This window comes from Trachemys scripta, chromosome 4 (assembly GCF_013100865.1).
Source record: "Trachemys scripta elegans isolate TJP31775 chromosome 4, CAS_Tse_1.0, whole genome shotgun sequence".
In the NCBI taxonomy this organism is placed as follows: Eukaryota; Metazoa; Chordata; order Testudines; family Emydidae; genus Trachemys; species Trachemys scripta.
Window position 1 is genome coordinate 131,508,162 of NC_048301.1, and position 25,866 is coordinate 131,534,027.

Consider the following 25,866-nt stretch of genomic DNA (forward strand, 5'->3'; position numbering starts at 1 on the left):
TTTTTTTCCAGTCTCCACTGTAATGGTTGCAAAGAAATCATTGACAACCTGACTAGAAAGAAGCTGATGTAGCGATGTCTGGCTGAGTTTGCAGAGAGACTGAAACAATTGCTCTGGGTACGGCGCACCATTCTATTCATCCCTCAGCAAGGGATTGGGGTTTAACATTGAGGTCCAAATATGTTAATTTGTCAACATAGGTAACGGCTGATCAAAGTATGTAAAAAAGCAGCAGGATAAACACATGCACGGTCTATGGTGAGCAGCCTCTCATTTAGGTTCCCCAAACAGGTGATGCTTATGAAGTTATCAGCACTTTCCCCACAGTCTAGCCTGTGGAGCCAAAAGGGAGGAGCAGGGAAAAAGAAAATAGCAGAACCCTTCCCCAGAGGGAGCTAATTTCAGAGCCCAGGATTGAATCTGAATCCCAAGAAGGGAAAGCCAATCCCAGCAGAGCACATATGAATATGAACATCTTTGGAACATCTGTACAGTCAACCACTTCACTTTGGTGTCTCAACTGGGCAGAGTTTGGCTTGCAGTTTGAGTTTGGAAGTACCACTGCTTTTTTTGCCCCAGTTCAAGGCCGGTCTTGCAGGCTCCCATTCGCAAGTCAGCCTTCTTTTGGCCCATGAGCCCTCACTTCACTTGTATGCTGGACAAGGTTCTTGCTGAAAGCTTGAGCTCACTGTCTCAAGGAGGAAGCTGGAGGTACAATCTTCTAAGAAGCAGGCCCAGGCCTCTGCCATTGATTTCTTATAGGCGTATAGACTAGGCAGGGACTTCGTTGCGTTTAGGATTATATTTTTAATTTAGACAAGGCTCTGAGCAGAATATCACAAGACACTGCACCAGCCCAGAAGTAGCTTCAGGATACACTGTGAGTGAGGTTAACCTGAGTCACATTTCCTCCCCTCCTTTCACATGCCCCATTGGGGAAGGCGGTTAGGCAGCAGCAGCAAATTACAACAGTCCTTGTGCTAAATGATTTCCTGAATAATGGGCCAGATTGAAAACTGCAGGCAGTAAGAAAGCAAAGCGTATGCCCTCAATGTAATCCTGTAAAAGACACTCCAATACCAAGGTGACAAATGCTCTATATTTCTTATAACAATAACACTAAAAGATCTGCATATGTATTAGTCCCAACAGTAGCCAATGGTATAGTTTGCTATGCCATCTATATCTTGCTCTTTCTTCAGATGTGTACAATGGTCTCTATAAATAAGATCACCCCCTTTTTTGTTGTACAATTTTTATTGTATAAAATCTAATGACCAGATCAAATAATCTTTATTTAAACACTGACCACTAAAGTATTGAAACAATGTTATAGTTTATTTCCTGTAATTCACAAGTGAGCATGCACTAATAATAATAATAATGATGATAATAAAAAAAATCTACAGTTGAGGTTTGCAATTCACATTTCATTTCCAAAAAACAGGCCTTGAAATTCCAAAGCACAAGAATTTTCTAGCACTAGTAAAGAAAGCTCTCGCTTTAAAGCTAGAGAATACACCACACTGACAACTCAAATAGCATATCTTCTGCACACTAAATTCTTTGACACACATGGGCTCTCCAAAAGCAGATTTCTGGACAATCCAGTTCTTTTGTTCCTTACTCCTGGGATCTACTCTCCTCTATATACATGCATTTTAGCTCCCATTAATGTCCTGTGAATACCAGGTAATTAGATTATATGTTCATTTTAAACGTTCAGAGGCACTGAACCAAATTAATCTCTTGTTTGAGTCACCGATGTCAAGGGAATCGAAATGAATATGGTCCAGATTACTTGTTAGATTTTTCAGGTCTGCTGCATCTTTTTACGCATCTCTTCCAGTGCTGCTGCTCGTTCTGTTAATAGCCGTTTCAGTCGTTTTATTTTTTCATCCCTGATCGTTTCATCCAAGTCCGGTGGAGTCAAAAGGAAAGCATCGTCTCGAAAGGAACTTTCACTAGTCGAAACATCATCTTCGGAAGAAACTAAATCTGAACAGCATGTGTCTTGAACTTGGTTATCTTGAACACATGGGTCTTGCTCAGAGTTCCTCCCTAGAGACGATCTGATAGAGCCTGTGGAATTTTTCTGCTGTGATAAGACTGGTGTGGATGAAATACACTTGTTAAGTATTACAGAACTGGTGCTGTTGTTTTCCACGCTTGGATTTATGGCTGATTTCACCACCATTTTCGTTCTCTTTCCATTTTCTGGCATTGGTGAGAGTTTTGCTTTTCTTTTTTTAGTCAAATCCTGTTCCAGGTCCACAATTATCTGTATATCAAGAAAAACAAAAAAACATATTTACACTAAATTGCATAGCATTTCAATGTTTTATCATCAAGGTAAATTAAGCACATACTAGAACAACTATTTGTTGTAGTTATCTGAGGTTACTGTGCTGAAATAATTTATTAAATGGTTTGATGCAATATGCTCCAAGGTTAAGGTTACCCTTAAGTAAATAAATATTAAAAAGTATATAAACCTGCAGAATCCTAATTCTGTCCCCCACCAACACCAACAGAACAAGAGGAAACCAAGAGCTGGTCCTATCTTCCAACAATGCACACCAACAACTGTGAAAATTGACAAGCCATCTAACTGAACTACATCACTGTTGTTGACTGACTGATTGTTACTTGCAGCAGTTGAAAAGAACCAGGTTATCTTTGCATCCTTGCCATAAATTACTACTGTAAGAACACACATAGGGCTTTTACATTTAAAATGCTGAAGTGGCAGTGCTGCTGTAGCACTTCAGTGTAGACACTACCTGCGCTGATGAGAGAGATTCGCCTATTGGTGTAGCAATCCACCTCCTTGAGAGATCGTAGCTAGGTTGGCGGAAAAATTCTTTTGTGGATCTAGCGCTGTCTACGCGGGGACTTAGGTTGGCTTAACTATGCTGCTCAGGGGTGTGAATTCACACCCCTGATCAATGCAGCTAAAGCAACCTAATTTTCTAGTGTAGACCAGGCATAAGTCACCAGTTTTTACATTTCCTCAACTGAAGCAACCACAAACAGGACAAACTATGCAGGGTTTAAAATATTCAAGTATTGTCTTACTGCGACACTTAGCATGTAAGCCATGTACATGTAGCTACTGTATTTGAAACAATTTTTAGAACTACATTAAATTAGTTTAAACTATATGAAATATTGAAAGACAACTCTACAGTGTGCAGCTTTCCTCTCCACTTCTGTTCTAATGTTATTTAAAATTCACTGTTGCTCCTGTGTGTCATTCACTGCTCATCATCCAATATTCGTACCTGAATGGGGAAGGGGTCCTGTGAAATTAATGGTTTGTAATCACATCATTGAAGACTTTACTATAAGGAAGACTCACAAGGGGACAGAGTTCACGTTTCATGGGTAAACTCAGTTTTGATGTCTCCTGGATTTCAAGTGCTTCACTGTGATACCTTAACACATTTTAATGGGATTTCCTATATTTTTTTGAAGAAAGAAAACCCTCCACAAATTTCTACTTCCACTGGAGTCAATGGAAAAACTTCCATGGTCTACGATTAAGGACCTCAATGCATATCTTAAGTTGTCTATGGAGCTTCATCAAATGAGTGTGAATAGGCCCACTTATGGACATTTTAACAATTGGGATAAAGCGTTCAGCATCAATGAAAGAAGCAACCAGAGTAGTCCTCCCAAATCTAGGGAGAATATATTATTGAATCATCCTGTTGACCTATTCCCGTTAAACCATGATGTAAACATACCAACCAAGGTTTCAGCAACTAGATCGGGGGGGAGGGAGGGGCAAACTTTTTGGCCTGAGGGCCACATCAGGATTCCGAAACTGTATGGAGGGCCGGGTGTAGTGTATTAAATTGCTCCCCGTAGGAATGTGCTACTTATGGTGTACTACTTATGGCTGCCAGTGCTGGTGCGCTGTAAGTAGCACATTCCTATGGGGAGCAATTTAATATACTACACCTGGCGGTTCTCGCAGCCCCACTGCCCAGAGCGCTGACGCACAGCGAGCTGAGGCTGCGGGGGAGGGACCGGAGGCGAGCCTCCCCAGCCGGGAGCTCAAGGGCTGGGCAGGACTGTCCCACAGGCCGGATGTGGCCCGCGAGCTGTAGTCTGCCCACCTCTGAACTAGATTAAATACATTATGACATTATATATATATTACACACACACACACGACAGGCTTCCTCCAAGACAAGACATCTAACAACGTTGGATGTGTGTTGGGAGCTACCTACTCTGCCTAATCAAAGGAAAATTCTTGGCTTTCACAGGGATGCCAGCCTTGCTCTGAGACTTTTAAAAATGTTTATGAAAAAAATTAGGAAGGTTGCATGGACCTCTCTCTTCCCCCTCGCCTCCTTTATGGCCAATGAGGAGGCTCCCCCCATTGCACTCTTGTGTTCCCCAATCCCAAACAAAAAGAAGGGGAGGATCAACCCTAGGAAAGCTGCCCTCCTATCCTGCCTAGGGCCCTTAACTATCTTGGCCAGTCCTGGGCCCAGACCTCCCTGAGTAATGGAGAAGAATGCCCCCTATGGCTGCAACTCTAATTGCTGTGTTCAAAGCTGAGTGGTGGTGAGTGAGTCTCTATCTCTGTCTTTCACACACACATTTATATATGTAAAATGTGCAGGCTTGAAAAATCAGTAGATTGAAGCCTGAATTAGTAATTTAATAATTACATTAAAAAATCCAGATGATTACTGAAAATTAGGGAGAGCTGGCATCTGATATTATTAGTATTATATCATGAGAAAGCTTTTGATTGGGTAGAGTGGAACTATTTGGTGTCAGACTTTGAACAATGTGGAGTTGGATACTGCCTTCTTAGATGGATAAAAGGACTCTTACTTCTATGAATCTTAATGTATTGTAGAATTATCAATCAAAATTACTGTACCACTGCAATTATTTCTCAGAAGAAATAAGAATGCCGGAACAACAGGGAAAAGCCAACAAAGCACTAGTTTTCAAAAGGCAAAGTAGTAGCAACTACTACTCCACAGATCTAATTCCTATCCTTAATAAAATAATGGAACAAATACTGACGGGGAAGTTGGTATTAATGAAAGGTGACAGAAGCAAGAGCAAAAAGCAGGACGAATTTATGAAGAACAGATCTTTCCAGACAAACCTCATTGCTTTTTGTTCTTGTTTTTTAATTAGATGTACAAAATAAGTGACTGAAGGGACAAACTAGATACATCACATCTGGATTTCAGTCGAGCAATTTCTGAAGAATTTAAGCTTTCATTTAAAATTAAGTTTCTAGCTCTTGTGGTTACGAAGATATTGTCCTATACGTGAGGAACACAGCCTGATCTTCCCTAATCTGCAGATTGTGTGATGCTTTAGCAAAAGGGGCTAACATGATCATTGGGGGTACAGACAGAGGAACATCAAGAAGGAGGAGGGAGATGTATATGGCATTAGTAAGGCAACTACTGGAATAGCGTGTCTAGTTCATGGACTCACACTTTAAAAAAAGGAAGTTGAAAACTGGAGAGGATTCACAGAAGAGCAGCAGAATAATGGGAGATGTGGAAAATATGCCTTACAATGACAGACTAAAATAAGCTCAATATATTTTTCGTATTGATAGAAAGGTTAAGAAGCAACTTGATCAGGGTCTATAGTTACCCACACAGGGAGAAAATATTTGATGTTAGAGGGCTCTTTAATCTAGCAAAGGCTTAAAATGATTCAGTTGATGGAAGCTGAAGTCAACAAAGTTCAGACTGGAAACAAGATGCAAATTTTGAACAGTGAGTGTAATTGAACACTGAAACAGATTACCAAGGAATATGGTAAATTCTCCATCACTTGAAATGTTTACATCAAGACCAGAGATAAAACGGTCCAAAGCACCTAAGTGACTTAGAAGCCTAAGTCCTGTTTATTTCAAGTGAAACTAAGGGGCAGATGTACAAAGGAAATGAAGCGCCTAGAGATACAGAAGGTGTCTAATGGGATTTGTAAAAGAGCCTATGGTTAGGTGCCTGACTCCTATAAAAATTAAGCCTTGTCAGCTTATTGGCTGAGCTGTCAGAAGACACGTGAGGCCTTGACTAACCTCGGTTCTACTCTGCCCAGTGGTAAAGCCTCTCAAGAGTCTGTGGCTCTTTATGCTCCTTTGTTTCAGAGCTGTAACACCACTCACATGGCTTCAGACATGGTTTTTGTTTGAATGAGCCATCAACACATGCCTGCTTTCCTTATAGCCTTGGCAATAAGCAACAATCCTCCTGGTAAAGGCACATGTATTTGGATGTCAGACCAAAAGGCAAGGATTTGAACTGGAGTGAAGTGAGCTGCCCTAAGAACAAACTCCTGATGCATGTGGGCACTGGACACATTGGGCATCCCTGAGATCAGCTAAGGCAAAGAAATCCTCTTAGTCCCTAGCTGCCAGGACAGAGTGGAGAGAGAGACTCCATCTTGAACTTCTGGAAATGGCTGAATGTTCACAAAATGTATCCAAGAGTGGTCTGACTGCTCTGGATTTTGGGGAGGAAGGGAGACCATAATTTAAACTGAGTTGACTCTTTATAGCAACTGGCCTGATGGGAACAGAAAAGAGGCTCCAACACTGATTAGATGATGCAACTTGTTGATGATATGATTTCTTCGATGAAGGGTCATGAATGTGAGAAGAGAAAACAGTTGTCAAAGGAAAAAGGGTGGGAAGAAGGAGGGCTGGAATTCTGAGATATTTCCGTCTCCACAAGACAAGAAACACTTGTCTAACAGGATTGTGGGCTAACCCTCAAGGAGAGAGACAATTTTCTCACTTTGCCCAGCACCACTGACACCCTACCTACTAAGGAGAGGAGTCTCTTGATTCCAGCTGGATATTCCCTATCCCTGAAAGAACTAGACTTCACTACTGGTCTGCAAGACAAAATATGCTGGTATCTGGGTTTATTGTACTTAATGTGAGTCTTCTGGATGTAAACATGTTGTTCTATTCTTTAAAAACAAGGACAATGAATGCATATGTCAAGAATCTGAATGAATGATTTCTTCTCTAAGACCTCACTGAGGGTCAGGTCCGTGAGGTCAAAGAACTTAAAAAAAGAACACTAGATTCTTTGAAGGTCAGGGCCAGGATACTCAGTCTTGACGAGAAGACTCTTCCTCAGAGGGATTATACAATCTGACTGCTGTTTGATATGGCCTCTTGTAGGCCACTGTTGAAGGTCATCCTGGTCCATGCCAACTTGAGGAGACAAGCAAATGTCTTGTCTGATTTAAGACTTCTGTTAGGTACTGGATGGCTGCTCTGGATCATAGGAGACACAGACCTCAGTAAGCACTCGAGTGGATGCTATGATGGTGGCTATTTGAGGGAGAGTTTTACAAGCAAATAATTTCCTCCCACCTCCAGATTTTCACAGACTAAGTTAAAAAATGCCATAAAACTCGTCAAGATAACAGCTCTGCCTGAAGTTCTAGTTGCTTCTTTGACGAGGTTAGTAACAAAAGAGGAACCACCGATGGAGGCTGTGAGAGGTGGTTTGAAGGAATCTGGGAGAAAAGAAGCGTTTTTAGTGAGCTGAGTGCCATCTGCATGACAGATGAGTGGCAACCAACTGCCTGTACTTGTGGTAGCGACAGTCTGGAACTAGTGCTGAATCGCTAAGTATGCTATTTTCTCTCCCCTTTCCTTCATATTAATTTCACTTGTGTTAAATTGTAATTTAATTAGCAGTGAAATTCTACTTCTAAAAGTGTAAGCATAGGCTATTGGAGGGTATACATCAAAATACATAAACATTGAGATACCTTTTCCTCTTCACCATGGTCCTGCTGCTTAGCTATTATTGCCGTTTCTTGTGGTAATGCACTCCAAGAATCATTATTCTTTTTAAAGTTATTCCTGGAGCACACACTTGCTTCTGATCCTGCAGGAGGAGTTCCAAAGGGAATTCTATTAAGGTATACTCTCTCCTCTTTAAAGAGACCGAATTTCTTTCTTAATTCCAGGTAGTGTTTCCCATGGGGTTCTCTTTTGTGTTTGAGTTCAGTGGCCTTTTCTGATGAGCACACCTTTTCATTTTGAATCTGAAATAATAAGAATACAGTATATAAGCAGTGATGCAGCCACTCATCAACACACCTGTGATCATTAAAACATTGACATTCTGGTAAAAAAGTGTTCATTAAACTTTAGATATTGGCTTACTTGGAGAAATTACAATATTATAATATGGATCATTTGCCTTTTCATTGCCATGTTCATTTATTTATTTTAAAACAGCATATAAATTCAAGTTATCAAGTCCTGACAGTATACTAACAGTGCTATGAGAGGCAAAGGTAGCCGCTTATCCTAAGGTCCCAGAATTACCAAGGAACAGATGACTAAATAGGAAATATTTATCACAACAAGATTCTCCTGGATCACAGGGTGTTTGCTGGTGCCTACATTTCAAAGATGACTGATAATTCTAGAAGTTTGGTATTAACAGTCCTCTGTGCATAATTTTGTTGTAACCTGATGCCACTCTTAACCATCAGGGCCTGTCACACAACAAACACCTGTTTGAGCATGCACATGTGGGAGGAGAGAGGAAGAGAGGAAGCAAAACATCTGACACTATCTGATCTCCACAAAGGCCTCAGGAACTGAGAAAGCTCTGACACAAGGGTATCACAAAGCAGACGACAGAAATAAATTCAGTCCCATTTTGGGTGCAGAGGTACATAATGAACTAAAAAACCCAAAACCAAACCCACAATTTGTAGCAGTGATTTAAAATACGTATAAAATGATAAGAAGCATGCCTGGCTCATGTGAATGGTTGGGCTGGCAGAGGGGAGGCACGGGCCAAAATGGGACTAGAGACAAAGAAATGAAATAATATTTTAAAATAATGAATTTCTCATCTAGAGATCCTCAGCCTTTCTTAATCTGCAACCACAAAATGGCCAAATACTCTGACTTGCCACTCACTGTATCCTACAATCCTTTGTGGATACAGAAGATTGTGGGATTTGGGTCATGGTATTATTTTTTTGTGGGTTAAGGCTAAAAAAAAGTGTCTAGTGGCTGGGAAGGGTTGTTGCCAGTAAAATTGCTACTCTGTCTCCCTCAAAGTTTCTTTCTGCCTCACCCCACCCCACCGCCCAAAGGGAGTGGATCTCTCCCCCTCAGAGAACAACATTTACATATCTGGATTGGATCCCTCCCCAGCTTGGCACAGCATGTGGGGACCAAGCACCTCCTCTTTCCCCACAATGCATTTGGCAAGAAGGAAACAACTCTTGCCTCTAGTTCTCCCTGCTGGCTGATCCTGGAACTGCTCCATGCTGCTAAGCAGAGTTCTTATCTCCACTCAACTAATCAAGAGCCCTGCAACGGAGGGAAATGCTGAGGGCTACAACACTCCCAGGCTGGGGAATAGCCTCATGTTCCCTCCTTTGCTTCTCCTGAAACTCCTTGCAACTTCCTGAGAGTCACAATCCACAAGCTAGAAAACCCTGCAATAAACAGTTAAGAACAAAACCCAGGGCTGTACTACCCAGTTGCCTGTCCCAAAGGGAACAGGTATGATTGGCGTCACATTGCATTGTTCTCTCCTCGTCCTCGGATGCTGTTCTTTTGAATGAGGGACTTAATGGGACTGTGATGACAAAAATAACTTAGCCAAGTATCATACAGCAAATATGACTTTAGTTTAGTATGGCAGCATGTCCCAGGATGACATGGTAATTGCTACTCGGCATCGTCCTGTTATCTTCTCTTCTGTCCTTGCTTCAAAACCTTTTCCTTCTGTCCCCATACCTGATCCATTCTCCTGTCAACGGCTTATTGCTATGTAGGAAGACTTTGACTTCCTCTACCAAAGCATATGGAGATAAGTATAATTTCACCACAGGGCTAGAGAATCAAAGGTTCCCCTACATTTTCATTTTCTATCCTCACGGATTGATTCCAGGAAAAACACTACCAACTCTCACCATATGCACCTGAAGGACATGCTCCACCTGGAGAAGCTTAAAAAGGTGAAGTTTGCTACTGCAAGCAGGGGCGGGAGGGGAGGGAGGTTTGCCCAGGAGCAGACGCTGCATCCTGGGTGCAATGAAAACATGTACAAACCTCACCCCAGCAACCCAAGCTACCCACATGAAGAGGGGATGACCTCAGCGAGGCATGGGGCCACGCTCAGATGAGGTATCACCTGAATAACCACCTGGTGAGGCAAAAAACTGGGCTGGAGCCCTTGACCTCAGACACAGGTCCCATAGTTTAAACCCACTCCCCACCAGAAAGGAACCGCAGGGAAGAGCTCGATAATCTGCTGCTCCCGGGGACAACAGGGGAATATGAAAAAAGAATGCCCTTGGATGGAATGAGACTACACAGAGGGATGGATAAAAGAGGGGGCCTGTAGGAGGACTCCCCCCAGTTGATGGTCAGAGGATGGGTCCAAGGGAAGGCGGTCTGTACCCCTATGTTCACCCCTTTTACAAGACTATGATACATTTTGTACAAAGCATACTGTGTAAGGTATCATTTGAAAACTCATGATTTGCTGATCATTATTGTCCTGGTAAAGTATGTGTGGCAACACTGTATGTAAAGATACAAGATTCCACCATATGATTTTGCCCAGGCCTTGTTCCAGCATGTTCTGGAAGGCAGTCACAAACAAGTTCCTGGCCACACAGACTTTCTGTCTCCTGAACATCAGTGGGAGATGATTCTTGAGCAAGAGAAAGGGCTACAAGAGGGCAGCGCCCCAAATCGTCTCTCCCTTGGTCGCTGCCCACGGCATCATCAACCCCCGAAGAACAAAGGAAGCCGCACTGGACTGGGGGAAGGAAGGAAGGGGAGATCCTGACTTAAAGAGGTTCAGCCAGTCCCTACATCCATACAGGAAGCCTGCCCCACAGCTAACCCATCTAAGTGTAAGTTGGCTGTGACAGAAGTAACTTATTTTAGGGTATCAGATAAGAGGAGGCATTGTGAAACCTGTATTGGACAAAGTCCATGAATAAACTCATGCCCCACGCTACAGACGAGTAGAGATACACGGCGCTTTCTGGGCCTGATGGGATACTATCACCTCAACTCTGCATCAATCACAGCTCCCCATACCCATCTGCTAAAAGGCAAAGACACTAATGCCTGGTGGGTTGAAACCTTGAATACTCTGAAGATGCGACCAAGCCAGGCGCTGGTCCTTGCCAACCCAGACTTCCCCTGGGAGTTTATTTTCTATACAGATGCTTCCGATGTTTGCCTGAGAACGGCACTCTCCCAGGAGCGTACCCAATCTCATATTTAGGCAGGAAGTTGTTCCCCAGGGAGAGACTGAATTATTGAGAAGGAAGCTGTAGCTATCAAATGGGCTGCGTACTTCCTCACGTGTTACCTGTTGGGTAGTCCCTTTTCTCTAGTCACAGACCATGTCTAGTCACAGCCGTTGCAGTGGCTACCCTCCATGAAGGATTCAACCTCTCAGATTATGCATTGATATCTAGCACTCCAGCCCTATAGCTTCAGAGTGCAGCACCAAGCAAGGAAAGAGCATGCAAATGCATTTTTTTCCCAGGGAGATGGGACTGGGGAGACTCTTAAGCAAGAAACCTTTCTGGACTTGAAGAGGGGTGGTATGTGATGGGTTACGCCCCCATCCCACTGATGGAAAGGCAGAGCATTCCTGCACTCAGGCAGTGCCAATAAGGTACACCTACAGAACATGCTCCATCAGGAAAAGGGGAGCTTAAAAAGTGACGCTCGTTACTGCGGGGGGAGGAGGGAGTTTGCCCAGGAGGAAAGGCTGCTGGGGACTGGCAGTGAGCTTCAGTAGCAAGGGGAGCCCAGGCCAGGGTAGTGGCTGCCCTTTCCTTTACCCCACACCCCTCTTCTTTGGGGGAAGACTGACACTGCAAGCCTGATATGGGCAAGAGGCGTTTGAAGGCTGCTCTCAGCCAATAACCGGTGGCAAGACCTGGGGAAAGTCAGCATGGACTAGAGATATTTGGACTCAAAAGAGATCCTGGGAGTGAACTGAACTCCTGCCAGAAGTGGTGAAATTGCCCGGGGGGGGGGGGGCCTCCCGTAGGGAACCCAGGGGCAAGAAACTATGGCAGAGCTCAGGCTGAGGGTCAGCCAACTACACCCTATGAAAAAGGATATCAGACTATTTTTTGGTTTTATTTTTTGTGTGCATGTTTTTTATATTAAAGTCCTCACTTCTACTTATGCACTGTGACTTTTTAACCTTACTTTTTACTAAGCTCTTAGGGGAAGAAACTATCAAAGAAAGTCAACCACTGGCCTCTCTACTTGTGTCTTCCTCCCCTCCAGTTGGATATCGTCAGAGGTAAGTCTATGGTTGCCTGGCATCCACTTTTGCACCTGGTAGCCCAGTCCCCTTGGACTTCCAAGGCTTCAGCTGGTTTGCACAAATACCATTATCTCACACTGCAGTGACTCTGCTGGTTCAGTCTCTGTCTCTTGCAAAGTGAGCACAAAGCAGTTTCAAATAAGCATTCCCCTCTTTGCCAAATGCCCAGAAGAGGCTGGGACTTGGCTGATAGGAAAACAGACTGATGGGACAGGACTCACTCTTCCTTTCGGAAGGAGAGCTCCTCCTCGGTTCCATCGGAAAGGGAGCACAACTTGGAATAAGGGGTATGGTTCAGTAGGAGTTTTTAGTTAGTTTGTTCCAGATTAAAAAAGGCAATCATTGGCTAACACAGAAGTAAGCTTCCCTTTCTTTCCTCTTCTCACATTTGTTCATTTGCATAATACAATCTTACTGATTAAAACCTTATTGCTTTTCTTTTTGGTTAATTAAGAAACATTTGGGGGGCAGGGCAGCATGCTTGTTTAGAGAAAAATGTGATTTGAATGACACTGGCTTCAGTCACATAGAATCAGGATGTAGACGTAATTTGGTACAGATAAACGTGGGCACATTTTGCTGTAGACAGTTACCTTTTGTTCTTCTTCACTGAAAGCATAATGTTGTTTTGACTGAGGAGTAACAGCAGTTGCTGCTTTGGGGGAATGACTCTTCTCTTTGCTGTTACAATGCATGTTTTCATCCATCACCATTTTTTTAACTGGGTTCACTTCATTTGAAATTCCCCCTGTTGCGGACAAAGGCCTGCACTGGTTTGTAGTAATAATATGCTGATTCACATGTGGTGTTGCAAGCAGAGTGGGTGCAGGTTTTAAGTTCTTTCTTAAATCAGGCTGTGGAACAGGCTCTGTATTTACACTTGGCTTTGGATCCTTTTGGGTAAGTGTCATACCTTTATTTTTTGACAACACTAGATTTACCACCTTATTGGTTATCAGCTGAGAGGTGTCCTTTTTAAAAGGAGCATCAGTACCCGGAGAGGCTTGTTGGTCAATTTGGGCTGACAGAACATCAGACCCTCTTTTTGTCAGCAGATACACTTTCCCATTGTACATCACCAGAGCATTATCTTTAATAGGAGTGATTGTCTGACTTCCACTAGGGCTGTTAGAACAGATTGGTAAAATATTTGCAGAATTTTTTTCTACATTCTTCATATCTGCCAAGGTTTTCAAGATCTTTGAAGCCATGTTATTTGATGACTTCACAGGAACAAGGTAAGGTATTGATGCCTGGGAATTTTCTTGCACAACCCATTTCATTGGAGTCTGCTGGCGCTGTTGGCCATCAGAAGTTCCCACCGGCGGAACAGAACTCTTTACCGTTGTTTGTGCAGTTGTCAGTATTAATGATTCTGATACTTCTGTGACAGGTTTTGGGCAAATGGTTTGCAAGCGCTTGGGAACTACTGTTTTCACTGTATTTACTGGTGACACATAAATAACAGTTGGTGTTTTTGTGGCTTCGGCTGCTCCAGAGGCATTTGTAGCGGCAGCTGCAAGTATTTTCTGCTGTACTGTAGGTGGTAAAGAAGAAGCTGGGACAGATTTCACTTCTGCATGAGCTGGTATCTGTAGGTGATGCCCAGAAGGCAGCACAGGAGATTTCACAGTCACTGGAAGATTTTTTGTGTTGACTAACACATATGCTGTATTACTCTGGTTAGATGAAGTTGACACAGCAACATTTTGCAAAGACAATCTATCAACTGAAACAGAATTACTCTGAACATTAGAAACTGGTTTTGTAGTCAAGCTCTCTTTTTCAGGGATCACGCTAACATTTTCCTGTTTATCCAACGTCCTTGTAAGAATGATCTTTCCAGGATTAGTGGACTTAAAAACAGGTATCTTGACAGATGAAGATGTGGTGCTATTGGCAATCTGTGTCTTAAAAGTAAAATGAACTGGACTTGATACATTCCCTTTAGCAGTATCAGGCACAACTGATGACTGAACTAGTGGCATAAAATTTCCAGAAGATTTAGAGATTGGGAGCAACTTCAGAAGGTTTTTTCCATCCGGCCCAGTCGTCTGAACTACTTGGTACATACAGCCTGCAATGCTTAAAAAACAAAAGAAGAGGAAGAAGAAAAGAGTAGTGTAAATGATCAGAACACAGATATTTTGATTAATTCGCACCAATTATTGTACACATACCATAGTCTTATCTTAGAAGCTGGCTAACTACAGAAAATAACAGATAGTCTTCAGTATTTTCAATGGTAAAACGTATGCTTCTCTAGTGATACACATCACTGGGTCAGCTGTTACAGAACTCTGTCACTTAGTTTGTACTCACGCCTAATTATTATATACTAGAGTGGCAGGGAATGACATTCTTCTCAGCTAAAAATCAAAAACCCCAAAATATCTTCCTCCTCTGCCCACAAGGCCCCTCTTTCTGAAGTATAACTTTTCACTATTCCTGGGAGAAGACATCACACCACCACTCTACTGCTCTTACATTTACCACTCCCCCTCCACATCCCCATCCACCAAAAAACTGGGCACCGTGGGGGAAAGAGCATGACGCTGAATGTAAAAAGAGAAGATGAGATGTCTGCTCCTCTTTCTGTGTTTCATACCTCTAGGACTCTGGAGAGAGGAGAAGCAGGTTGTTAACATTCAGGCAGGGAGGAAAGGTAACTGCTGGCTCCCTGCCTGCACACATGTCCCTAAGTGGGGAAAGCTACAAAGAAAGACAGACTTGTCTATTTGATAACTTGTTCTCTCATTCAGCCAGGTCCACCAGTTCTCACTAGAGGGTATTTACTGCTCCTGCAGCCAGGGGGCTCAGTTTCCCTAGAACACCTGCCTGATCGTAATAACCACCACATATGTATAGGGGTCTACCAAATTCGCAGCCGTGAAAATTGTGTCATGGACCATGAAATCTGGTCTCCCCCATGAAATCTGGTCTCCGGCCTCCCAGCTGTGAAGGCAGAGCAGAGAGCAGCAGCTGCTGGAGGGGCACCCAGCTCTGAGGGCAGCACCACTGCCAGCAGCAGCACAGAAATAAGGGTGGCATAGTATGGTATTGCCATCCGTATTTCGCTGGGCACTGCCTTCAGAGCTGGGCACCCAGTCAGCAGCCACTGCTCTCCAGCCACCCAACTCTTACTCCTGGGGGAATTCTGCGCCAAAAAATTAAAAATTCTGCACACAATATTTGAAAATTCTGAAAAATTCTGCATATTTTATTTGTCAAAATAACACAATATAATCATGCCAGTCAGAATTATTTTGGTAATTTATTTCAAAATATCTGTCAGCAAGTATGTCTGTAACAATACAGACCAAAAAAAAAAAAAAAAAAAGATTCCTGTGGTGGTGTTTTTTTTAACAAATAAATTCCTTACTAGGCATATTAACACACAACTTTGTGTAATTCATTTAAATTACAATACAGAACTGTATTTTCTGCACCTATCAGAAGCAGTGCAAAGACTTGGTGAAGTCAGGAGTAACGGAGGAGCTGAGGGAGAGGGAAGGAGCCTAGGAGAGAACCTGGAAGGCGTTGGGTGTGGATGGGAGGTTTTTCTTTTGGTGGGTGGGGGGATTGTTAGGGTGTTGGGAAGCCTCCCCCATGCAGACCCTGGCTAACCCCAAGCCTCTCCCATTCAGTCAAGCACGTCTGCCCCTGTCCCCGCACCCCGATAGGTCTCCACAGCTCCCCTCCCCCATCCCCAGGCTCAATGCTGTCACCCCACAAGCTCCTGGGCCCATGCTCCTGTCTGTCCCCTCCACTAGCCATTCTGAACCCATCTATGACCCCCCCCAGCAGCCCTGTGTGCCCCACTCTGTCCTAACCTGATTCTGCAGGCAGGGTGCTGTGATAAACTTCTACTCCTAGGGGAATTCTGCAGCACTGGGCATAGAATTTTATATTTTCCAGCATAAAAACATTTTGCCTAAGAAGTGCTGCAGTTTTGCCTTTTGCTCACAAGAGGCCGCTGTGGCACCAGAGCTGTTCTAGCGCCACAGCGGCCCCTAATGGGCAAAGGGCGGAACTACAGCAGTTCTTAGGCAAAATGTTTTTTATGCGGGGGAAAAACAAAATTATGCGAGACATGAATTCTGCATGTCCGCAGATGCTCAAAATTCCCCCAGGAGTAACTTCTGAAGGCAGCACAGAAATAAAGGTGGCAATACCACAACTCCCCCTACAAGTGGCTTGCAACCCTGTTTCGGGTTGGGACTCCCAGTATGAGAAATGCTGCAGACAAATCACACATTTTTTGTGGGTTGGTCATGGCATAAATAGCAAATTTTGTGGATGTCTAACACATCCACAAAATTTGCTATTTATGCCGTGATCAATCCATGAAAAATATGTCATTTCTCCACAATTTAAGTAAACCCCTACATATACACAGTCTGATCCATTTGGCCTGAGACATTCTGACTCTGGGTCTCAACCCCTCAGACAGCACAAAAAGGCTGGGGGAACTTATAAATAAGTTTATGTAAACGTCGAGAGGGCCTTACGTTATTTAAAAGCTTGAGCTCCTTGCATGTGAATGAGACTCGAGGAAACATAATGGCAGACTAATTGCCTGATGGAGATAGAATCAGAGCCATTTTAGACAGGTATTTGGAGTGAGTGTACAGAAGCACCTTTATCTTATGGAACATGGTGTAGGGAGGATCAGTCCTCAGGCCCGCATCTCAACTAACTCCCTGGGTTCATGTTATGGCTATGATTAATTCCACCTTCAGAGAGATGAGACAGAAAATAACCTGATAAAGGTGCAAACAGGGGCCCCATTATCATTGTGAGAACACTACTCAAATCCAATGGTAGAAGGGACTCATAAACCAGAGGGAACACATGGAGCAACTGTTTCTGTAACTTGGTTACTGAAGGGTGAATGTAGACTGTCAGCACACTGGAGGGCTGAAAGCCAAGATGGCTGCCATGTGGAACCTGATTGATCTCAATGAGTTTTGACTGTTTCAGTCATAGTTGATAGTCCAAGTCCACAACATGAGGGATTCATTGAACTGGGAAGAAGGTTTTATGGTTCTGATATCAGTTCTGGAAGTTTTGAGAACCAAAACTGTGAAGAAATCCAGCCTGGGGTAATCAACAGCATCTTGGTTCTGTTCCATTTGACTTTGTGCTTCAACAGCATCATGGGGCATGCACAGAAGAACTACTGACCCAGTTAAGATGAAGGGCCTCCATCAGCAATGCTGAGTCCAGCTTGCTCTCAAGAACGTCTGGAAGTATGTAGTATTCTGTTTCTGGTGAGTGAGCAATCTAGCTGGGCATTCCAGCCCTTGTGGAAAAGGATGAGTCTTTGAGGGATCATTCATGCTTCCAATTGTAGTATCTGCTCAAGAGGTCTGCCAGTATATTGTCCTTTCCTAGCAAATATAGAGCCACTGGGGTGATCCAATAGTGGATGCTCCACTCCCAGAGTCGGACAACTTCCTGCCACAGCTACAGAGGTCAGGCTCCCCACTGGTGGTTGGTGCAACACATCATCACCATGGTATTGGCTGGATGGTTTTACCCTGTAGAGCTTTCCTCACTCTGAAATCTAGAAAGTTAAGCTTTCAGCTCCAGCACTTTGATATGAAACCTCATTTCCAAGGATAGTTTATGTTCACTTTGCCACAGTCTAAATGTTGCACTCCAGTACAGCAGGTAGAAATCTCTGCAGCAGCTCCATTTAAATAAATAAATAAATATTTAACATTTCCCCCAATATATTTTTGTATTGACAACCCATATTTGCAGTGTGGAAGTTGTGAGTGGAAAATGAAGGTTTTATTAGCTGAGTAGGACACAGATGGGAGTTTTGGCACCAGAAGATATGGTAAGTACTTCATCTAAGTGTTTTTGCTTAAATGACCCCAATGAAACAATTAAGGTGGACACTTAAATAGCTGTCGTCACTTTTCAGACTAAAACATCCTATTGAGATGAATGGGGTCACTTTACACCTCCCAAAGCTATTGTTCATGCAGATTCAGGAAGACAGCATCTGACTCCTGGGTCACACGCAGGTTTGTAACACATGAATCATATTTTGAAGGTTTCTTTCATGACCATGTGGTCTAGAAATTTTCCTCCTTTAAACGTAAAAGCTTAGATTCTGCAGCCAGGAGCAGAATTTGCAGAAAATTCCCTAGCCGTGGAACTGCTAAATACTTGGGGCTCTGCACATCTCCTGTGCAATCCACAGGCACTCCAACCCACTCTCAAAGTGACTATTAATGAAAACAGGAAAGGAGTAAGAATGAACTCCATGATAGGCATGCTCCTCCTTCCTCCACCGCAGCGAAGAGTTATGGCTTTGTTTTTAATCATCCAAATGATCACGAACAAAGGAAGAAGCAGATGATAGAGGCATTAACGATAGAAAGTATGCTCTGGACTCTGCATATCTGTTGGTCAGAAAGAAGTGAACAGGTGTTTGCACCATACCCCTAATTATACCCGTGGAACCCGGTGTAAGAGGAAGGCAAAAGGCAAGCTTCACCAACAGATACTGTTTTCTAGACAATACCAAGCTTGTACTGTAGAGGTACACTTGTCTTACGGACAAATTGCTAAGGAGGACTAACAAGATGTAGCATTACAAGACATTGAAAGCTGAACAATGGGGAAGGAAAGGAATTTTCAGTTAGACAGTTTAAAAGTTCTGTTTTGTTTACATCTGTTTAACTCAAACATACATTAAACAATTAGGAGAAAAAGCAGTTTTTGTTAAGATGTGACACTTCTTTTGCTTCAATTAAGGGTTGAAAAAGCTCACCATATACACTGGAGATCACTGATGAGTCTTCTATCAAAACTAGGAAAGACCTGGACTGACATTTCAAATGTTTTTAAAACATTCTAATTATTTAATTTTTTTAAAAAAAGTCTGAACCTTTCTTTATACATCATAAAGTGGGAGGAGCAGAGAGAGTTAAAAGCCATTTTTCTCCATATTGCAGATCTCTTTTCCTTTAGAGAATATGATTATGAATTATTTTGTATATTTAAATGGAATGATGAGTCACCAGTCAGTCCACTCACATGTGAGTAAATGGGATCTATTTTTTTAAATGAAACTTAACTCTTTTAGTAAAGAATTAGCCTCCTATAATTCAAGCAGAGCTTAGCAGCTCTGGCATTGCTAAAGGAACCGGGAAGAGGACCTACCTCCAGCTACTAATTTTAGTTTTATGCTTCTTGGTGACATTGTTGATAAAGAAATCCTTAAAATGAGTTCAACAGTTTCAGATTTTTGAGTTTTGCTACATTTCACTCCCCCCCACCTTTTTTTTTTAAATAAAATGAAATTTTTATAGAAACTTTCCCTAGTTCTTCAATAAGCCATCCCAATCTCTTACTGCCATTTTACTGTAATTATAGGATGTCTCTTTGCCCCCTGGGGTCATGACTCTTGAAAATGCACTACATCTTGAAAATAAGCCAAGCCCTTGAATAGAACATGAAGGTGATGAACTTCTAGGAAGAGAAGCAGTGATAAGATGGTTGAAATCATCTCTAGAATAATCCAGCCAACTTCTTCAGTATGAAATTTTGGAAGAGAACCCAGGTGTAAGTGTCCTACCTTTTTTCACCATGTCACGGGTAAAGGAAACTGACATAGGGATGCTACCTTTACTGAACTTAAGAGCCAGGCTTTTTTTTGTTCAGGTGTGACAATACGCATGACAATTTTTCTAAACTTCCTGTTCAGAAATGGGAGTGGTGGGAAGGCAGCAGAAAATGCTTGAACGGTCAAAAGTGACCTGCAAAAGCAGAACAAAATCCGGGTTTGGGCCATTTTTTAATGCTTTTTGTTGTTGTTTTTGATATATAAAGGCAGTCTGAGGATCTCCATATCAAAATAAATAAATATATATATTTTTAAAATCCTGATTCTTTCTTACCTTAGAATAAACAGGAATGTCAAATCTGGTGGTCCTAGAGTTCGCCTATTGTGAACTTTCTCAGCCATTAACTGAAGGGGAAGGGTGTTGAATCCTTAAGAACCTGTTCTCCCAAATGTTCATCCAAGCATGTATGTTAATAGGTGTTCTTTCAATAGTTATTTCCCTGTCCTACCCGTTTGAACAAAAGTAATGTTCCCCTCAATCAGGGTTAACTAGCATGGCATCTCAACTATAGTCTTACCAGCTCTCTATGCTATTACAAAAGGCAAGTCCTGAATTTCCAGTGTGAAAGACATAAAGAACAAATATTACATGCATCTCTCTCTGAAGAGGAAAAAATTCAAAACAAGCAAAAGCCAATACCATTTCAGGCTTGCATGATACCTTAAAGAAACAAGAGGACAGAGTCAGTTTCCCTCCTTATCTTTTAGCTACCTATTAGCATGCCTTTAATCCCAGTCATCAAATTGTTCATTTTGTGATCCTCAGTGTGAATAAATCCACTAGTGGACTGCTGACTCTCTACAAATTTGTGATGAAACCATGATTCAGGCCCCACTCTCTTAACATGTTGACTCTGAAACCTAAAGATGACAATCTAATGCATATTGTAAATTGGAAGTGTGTGGACAGAATAAAATAAATTGAATATAAAAAACAAACTCCACAAGGAAATTAATTGCATATTTTTGACACTCAAACCTATAGCTAGAAAAAAAATCAGAAATTGCAGCGGAGGCTATAGGAGCCAGTGATCTTGCTCCAGAATTTAGGTCTGGCTTGTTCTTGAGAATCTCCAGCTTGCTCTAGAGTACACAGGGCTTTGGCTTTAACCAGATGGTTCTGGCAGAAGCATAACAAATCCTTTTCTTCTTCAGGATTGTGAGGGTGAGAATGTCTTCTAACTTTGGGTACACAAGGCTTGTAAAATTGGTGACTTTTCAAGGAGTTGTTGACTGCCAGAACAAGAATGATTATGTTAACTTCTGAACCAAAGCTGCGCCAATCACAGGAATTTCCAGTGATCTTCTTAATCAAACATTAAATGTTAGAGATACACAGAAATAAGAAAGCCTAAGAAGCCATTGCTGCAATTCCATGTCCATTTTAAATCTTGATACTATGCAGCAATCTAATTTCTAAATCTCAGAGGGTGTGAAGAACTTCAGATTTCACAGTCATGACTAAGAACAAGTAGAGTCCAGGTATCATTCAGACTGTAGGGCATTTTCTACAGACTCAAGATTCAATAAGTAAGCTCTGTTTTCACAGCTGGTTGCTTTTCTGGATATTCTGAGGTCTGGAACCAGACAAAGAATGTTCTTTGTGAATAGTTACAACTCTAAAGTGTATTCCAGCTTACCATTTTCCAAACTCATCTGTTCGATAGATTTTGCCTGTTCCATAAGAGTTCCACAGGAAACAACCTGTCCTGATTCACAGTCAGAACCTGATTCTGAGCAAGAGAGCTCCTCCTCACTGTTTTCAGTGAAACGGTTGATGCAAGAACAGGACCTAATATGTTTTCTCCATTTTTTAAAATGTATTTTAGACATCATGGAGTTTCCTCAGTTGCCTCTTGGCAGAGAGAAAGACAACAGTGTTGAAGGCTAGAACTGCAATTAGCGGAAAGTAGGTAAACTTTCCTTACTGGAGAGATCAGTGCATCCTAGATCTTTCTGTAACCTGTAGGGTAGGGATTCTGTGACTCAGAAGCTGCATGTCACTCAGTCACAACAGCATTGCAGCTCTCCTTTCATAGAGCTGAATCATTAGGCACTCTTCTAACAAGGAGCTACTTAGAAGACAAACTAGTCCTAGCTTAGTTATTGACAGTGATGAGCTATTTCTAATCACTGTTTAGATTACAATTATTACATTGCACTGATTAGATTCAGCTTGCTCCCTTAAAAACGTTCTTAACCCATGCCTGCAAAGATACTGACTGACCAAAAAAGGCTCAAGTGGGAACAAATAACTGCCCTTCTCTATATTAGTATCTAGTATGGAGTACAAGACCACTCAATCTCAGAGGTGTGAAAAGGGGAACTTTTGCTCTGATTCATGCTCCTGTAGGAAACCATCTTTGGCCAACCAAGAGAGATTTATTGCACCTGTAAAGCCACTACCCATTCCCATCCCTGGGAACAGCCCTGCAGCCAGTCCTGTCTGCATAAGAAGAGACCCTTCTATACCTTTTATTGGGAGAAACCTGAAAATGGCACAGACCTAATCTGTGTGATGTTCATGGAGGAAGGAGTGAAAGCAGTGCTTGCCCTTCTCCTCACTGATGGCTGCCCCCTTAAGACTTTTGGGGCAGTCTTTATCTAGTTACACTGTTGGTTTAGATCCCACTCAGTCTTTCAAGAAAATCGTTGCCTATATACAGAGAAGGTCTTCTGAGACTGATACACCATGCCAATGATGTCTTTAAGGGACTGACCTAGAGCAGGGAACGATAAACTGGCTCCCCAAATTAGGGAAGTTTTCCTTTGACAAAGCAACTCTGGTCACTAGGAAAAGCTGCCAAATCAAAAGCAAAATGCAATTTTACAGGGGAATAATGTGCTCTTTGTTTAACTATGGAGGCAAGACCAGGTCTTGTGCACACACTCTCTGTTGTTCCTCGGTAGCTGAACAGAGAGAAAACATACCACCTGCCAATCCAGCATTAGGGTAGAGCAGGGAAAGTAGGCTACACCCCCCGCCCCATCCTTCCCTACCCTAATCCGATTCCCATTCCTTTCAGGATCCAGTGCAAATGTCTCCCTCTGTCCTCGTAAGCCTCCATGAGCCTAACGATGATTGTTACTTACCCGGCTTCACACTGCGCTCTGAGAGTGACTGGGAACCCCCAAACTCGGTTCACCCCAGTGACAAGCAACAGCCCCTCCCCTCTCCCCCAGTACCTCTGGGTCCTGGTCCCCCTCCGGTGCGGCCCTAGCTCAGTGGCAGGCCAGAGCAGCTGGCTGGTGCCAGACCCTGCAGTGGCTGCCGTCCCCAGGCCCAGGGCTCTCTCCGAGCGGGGGCCAGGCTCCGAGGCTCCTCCCCAGCCCCGGCCCAGGGGCAGCGGTGGGGCCGCTCTGTCGAGAGACTCCAACCCGCAGCCCCTTCCCCGGGCACTGTCCCGCGCTGCCTGCGAGCGGCCCCGCCGGGAACCTCTCGGGGGCGGGGGTCGATACTCACCACTGCGCGGCGCTGCCGGGCCCTTCCTCGGGGCTGTGCGGCGCCCCCAGCGGCGGGCCGGACATGGTGCGCGGAGCGGGCCCGGGAGGCGCCCGGCCGCCCGCGGCGCACGGGGGCGCTGTCCAGGGCACTCCCCAGGCGCGGCGGCTCCTCCGGAGCGGAGCGGCCCCGGCCCCCCGTGCCAGGCGGGTCCAGGGACTCCCCCTGCTGGGCGCGGGCGTCTCCCGTGGGCTCCCTACAGCGGGGCCAGGCGCTGCCCGCGGCTCACGTCACTTCCCCGCTCGGAGGGACGAACTCGGAATGAGGCCGTTAAAACGCACTTCCGGCTGCGGGCGCCTCCCGCACATCCTACTGGTCCCCTCGCAGCAGGGCCCTTTGCTTTCCAGCCAGTCGGAAGCAGCTTCCGTTCAATCTTCAGCCACTTCCGGGTCACGCAGAGGAAAAAATAGGAAAGAGCGGAATTTGCCGCCTGCGGCCTCTGTGCGCAGGCGCGATTCAAGATCACTTCCGCTTGGGAAACACTTCCGGTAGGTAGGAACTACTTCCTGTTCCAAAAATGAGAATTAAACAATTGTATGAGCACAGTCCAACATGTGCAGATCAGATTGTGAATACCCAGCTGCCTCCTGACTCCCCATCACCCCAACTGACACCCATTGTACCCACTAGCCCCCATTGGCACCCCCTCATCCCATCCCCCTCAACAAACCCCCTTCATTCGCCAACCCACATTGGCCCCTTCATTCGCCGTGCACCCCCAGTTACCTTTCACTGACCCCCTAGGGTTGCCAACCCTTCCGGTTTCACCAGCAGTCTCCCAGAATCAGGCTCTATCTCCTGGAGGCGACTGAAGCCAAACTGGGAGATTTTAGGCCGCTAAAAGTCTGGCAGCACAGCGGAGCTAAGGCAGGCTCCCTACCTGCCCTGACCCTGCGCCGTTCCTGGAAGCGGCTGGGAGGGAGCAGGGGGTCTCCACGTGCTGTTCCTGCCCCAAGCACTGACTCCACAGTTCCCATGGACCGGGAACCGTGGCCAATGGGAGCTGCGAGGGCGATGCCTCCAGGCAGGGGCAGTGCACGGTGTCCCCTGGCCTCCCCCCGGGGCCACAAAGATATGCCAGCCGCTTCTGGGAGTGGCACAGAGCCAGGGCAGGTAAGGAGCCTGCCTTAACCCCGCTGCGCCACCGACCGGGAGCCACCTGAGATAAGCACCACCTGGCCGGAGCTCACACCCCTCATCCCCTCCTGCACCCCAACCCCCTGCCTCAGCCCTGAGCCTGTTCCCAGAGCCAGCACACCAAACCCCCTCTCGCACCCAAACTCCCTTCCAGAGCCTGCACCCCGCACTCCCTCCTGCACCCCAACCCCCTGCCCCAGACCTGAGACCCCTCCTGCACCCAAACTCCATCTCAGAGCCTGCACCCCCTCCTGCACCCAATCTCCCTCCCAGAGATTGCACCCCACACCCCCTGCCAGTGTTTGACTGTATGTTCTTGGGTGAACCACTGCTTCTGGACCAGGAGAACCAACACATTGTCTTGGAAACTTGGGATATTGACCCGTTGCTGCAGAACTTCAGAAGGAAGAAGCAGACATTCCTGGAGCTCCATGAGGAGTGGGCCCCAACGTTACAGTGGCAGAACACTCAGTTCTGTAGACCCATATTGGAGCAAAAGAGGGTCGCTATTGCCCTCTGGAAGCTGGCAATGTTGGACAGCTATTGGTCAGTCACAAACCAAGGAGTGAGTGAATATGTCAATCGAAAAGATTACTATTCACTCGTTCTTCGATCACAAAGGCAGGTTCATGAACGCTGGGGTTTGGATACACAGGAAAGGTTCATGATGCCAGGGCGCTGAGGACATTGAGACTACGGTATATTTAAAAGGGGAGGAAGGGACTTTATTCCCAAAAATGACATGGTTTTGTATGGTGTCTCTATGCCCATGTTTATTCTGGGAGACCCCACATACCTGCTCCTGCTCTGGCTAATGAAAACCTACCCTGACATCAATGGTACTGAAAAACGTGAAATCAACTACAAACTACAGTTTCAGGATGGTAGTGGTGTGTGCCTTTGGATGGCTGAAGGCTCGTTGATGATGCATGCATACTCAGTTGGATGCCAATGTGGCCAATTCCGTCCACATTATTGTGGCGTGCTGTGCACTTCATAATATTTGTGAGACTAAAGGCAGCTACTTAAGGACAGAGTGGTCACAGGACAGGACTGGATTGCAAAGCCTTTACCGACAGCCTGATCCAGTATACTTTCATACTGGTGCTGGATCACAGCAGGCCAGGGAAATCCTGGATGTAATTTGTGCCTACATCTTGGAACAGTGAGCAGGCAGGGGGTGACCTCAGCCTGGTCCCAAACAAAGCACCACACCC

General features: G+C 44.4%; 1 protein-coding gene across 3 annotated transcripts; it reads right to left on the reverse strand.

Annotated features, from left to right (window-relative positions):
* Positions 1–1,317: 1,317 nt before the first annotated feature.
* LRIF1 (ligand dependent nuclear receptor interacting factor 1) lies at positions 1,318–23,902 on the reverse strand. 3 transcript variants are annotated; one of them, XM_034767588.1, is made up of 5 exons: positions 23,474–23,902; positions 20,285–20,355; positions 12,959–14,450; positions 7,792–8,070; positions 1,318–2,281 (listed from the first exon to the last, which is right to left on the reverse strand). In XM_034767588.1, the coding sequence occupies exons 2-5, from the start codon at positions 20,350–20,352 to the stop codon at positions 1,814–1,816; spliced, it is 2,307 nt and encodes a 768-aa protein (XP_034623479.1). In that variant the 5' UTR covers positions 20,353–20,355; positions 23,474–23,902; the 3' UTR covers positions 1,318–1,813. The 3 variants fall into 3 exon arrangements, with proteins under 3 accessions (XP_034623479.1, XP_034623480.1, XP_034623481.1); XM_034767589.1 differs by lacking the exon at positions 20,285–20,355; XM_034767590.1 differs by lacking the exons at positions 20,285–20,355; positions 23,474–23,902 and adding an exon at positions 23,197–23,425.
* Between the last annotated feature and the right edge of the window lie 1,964 nt (positions 23,903–25,866).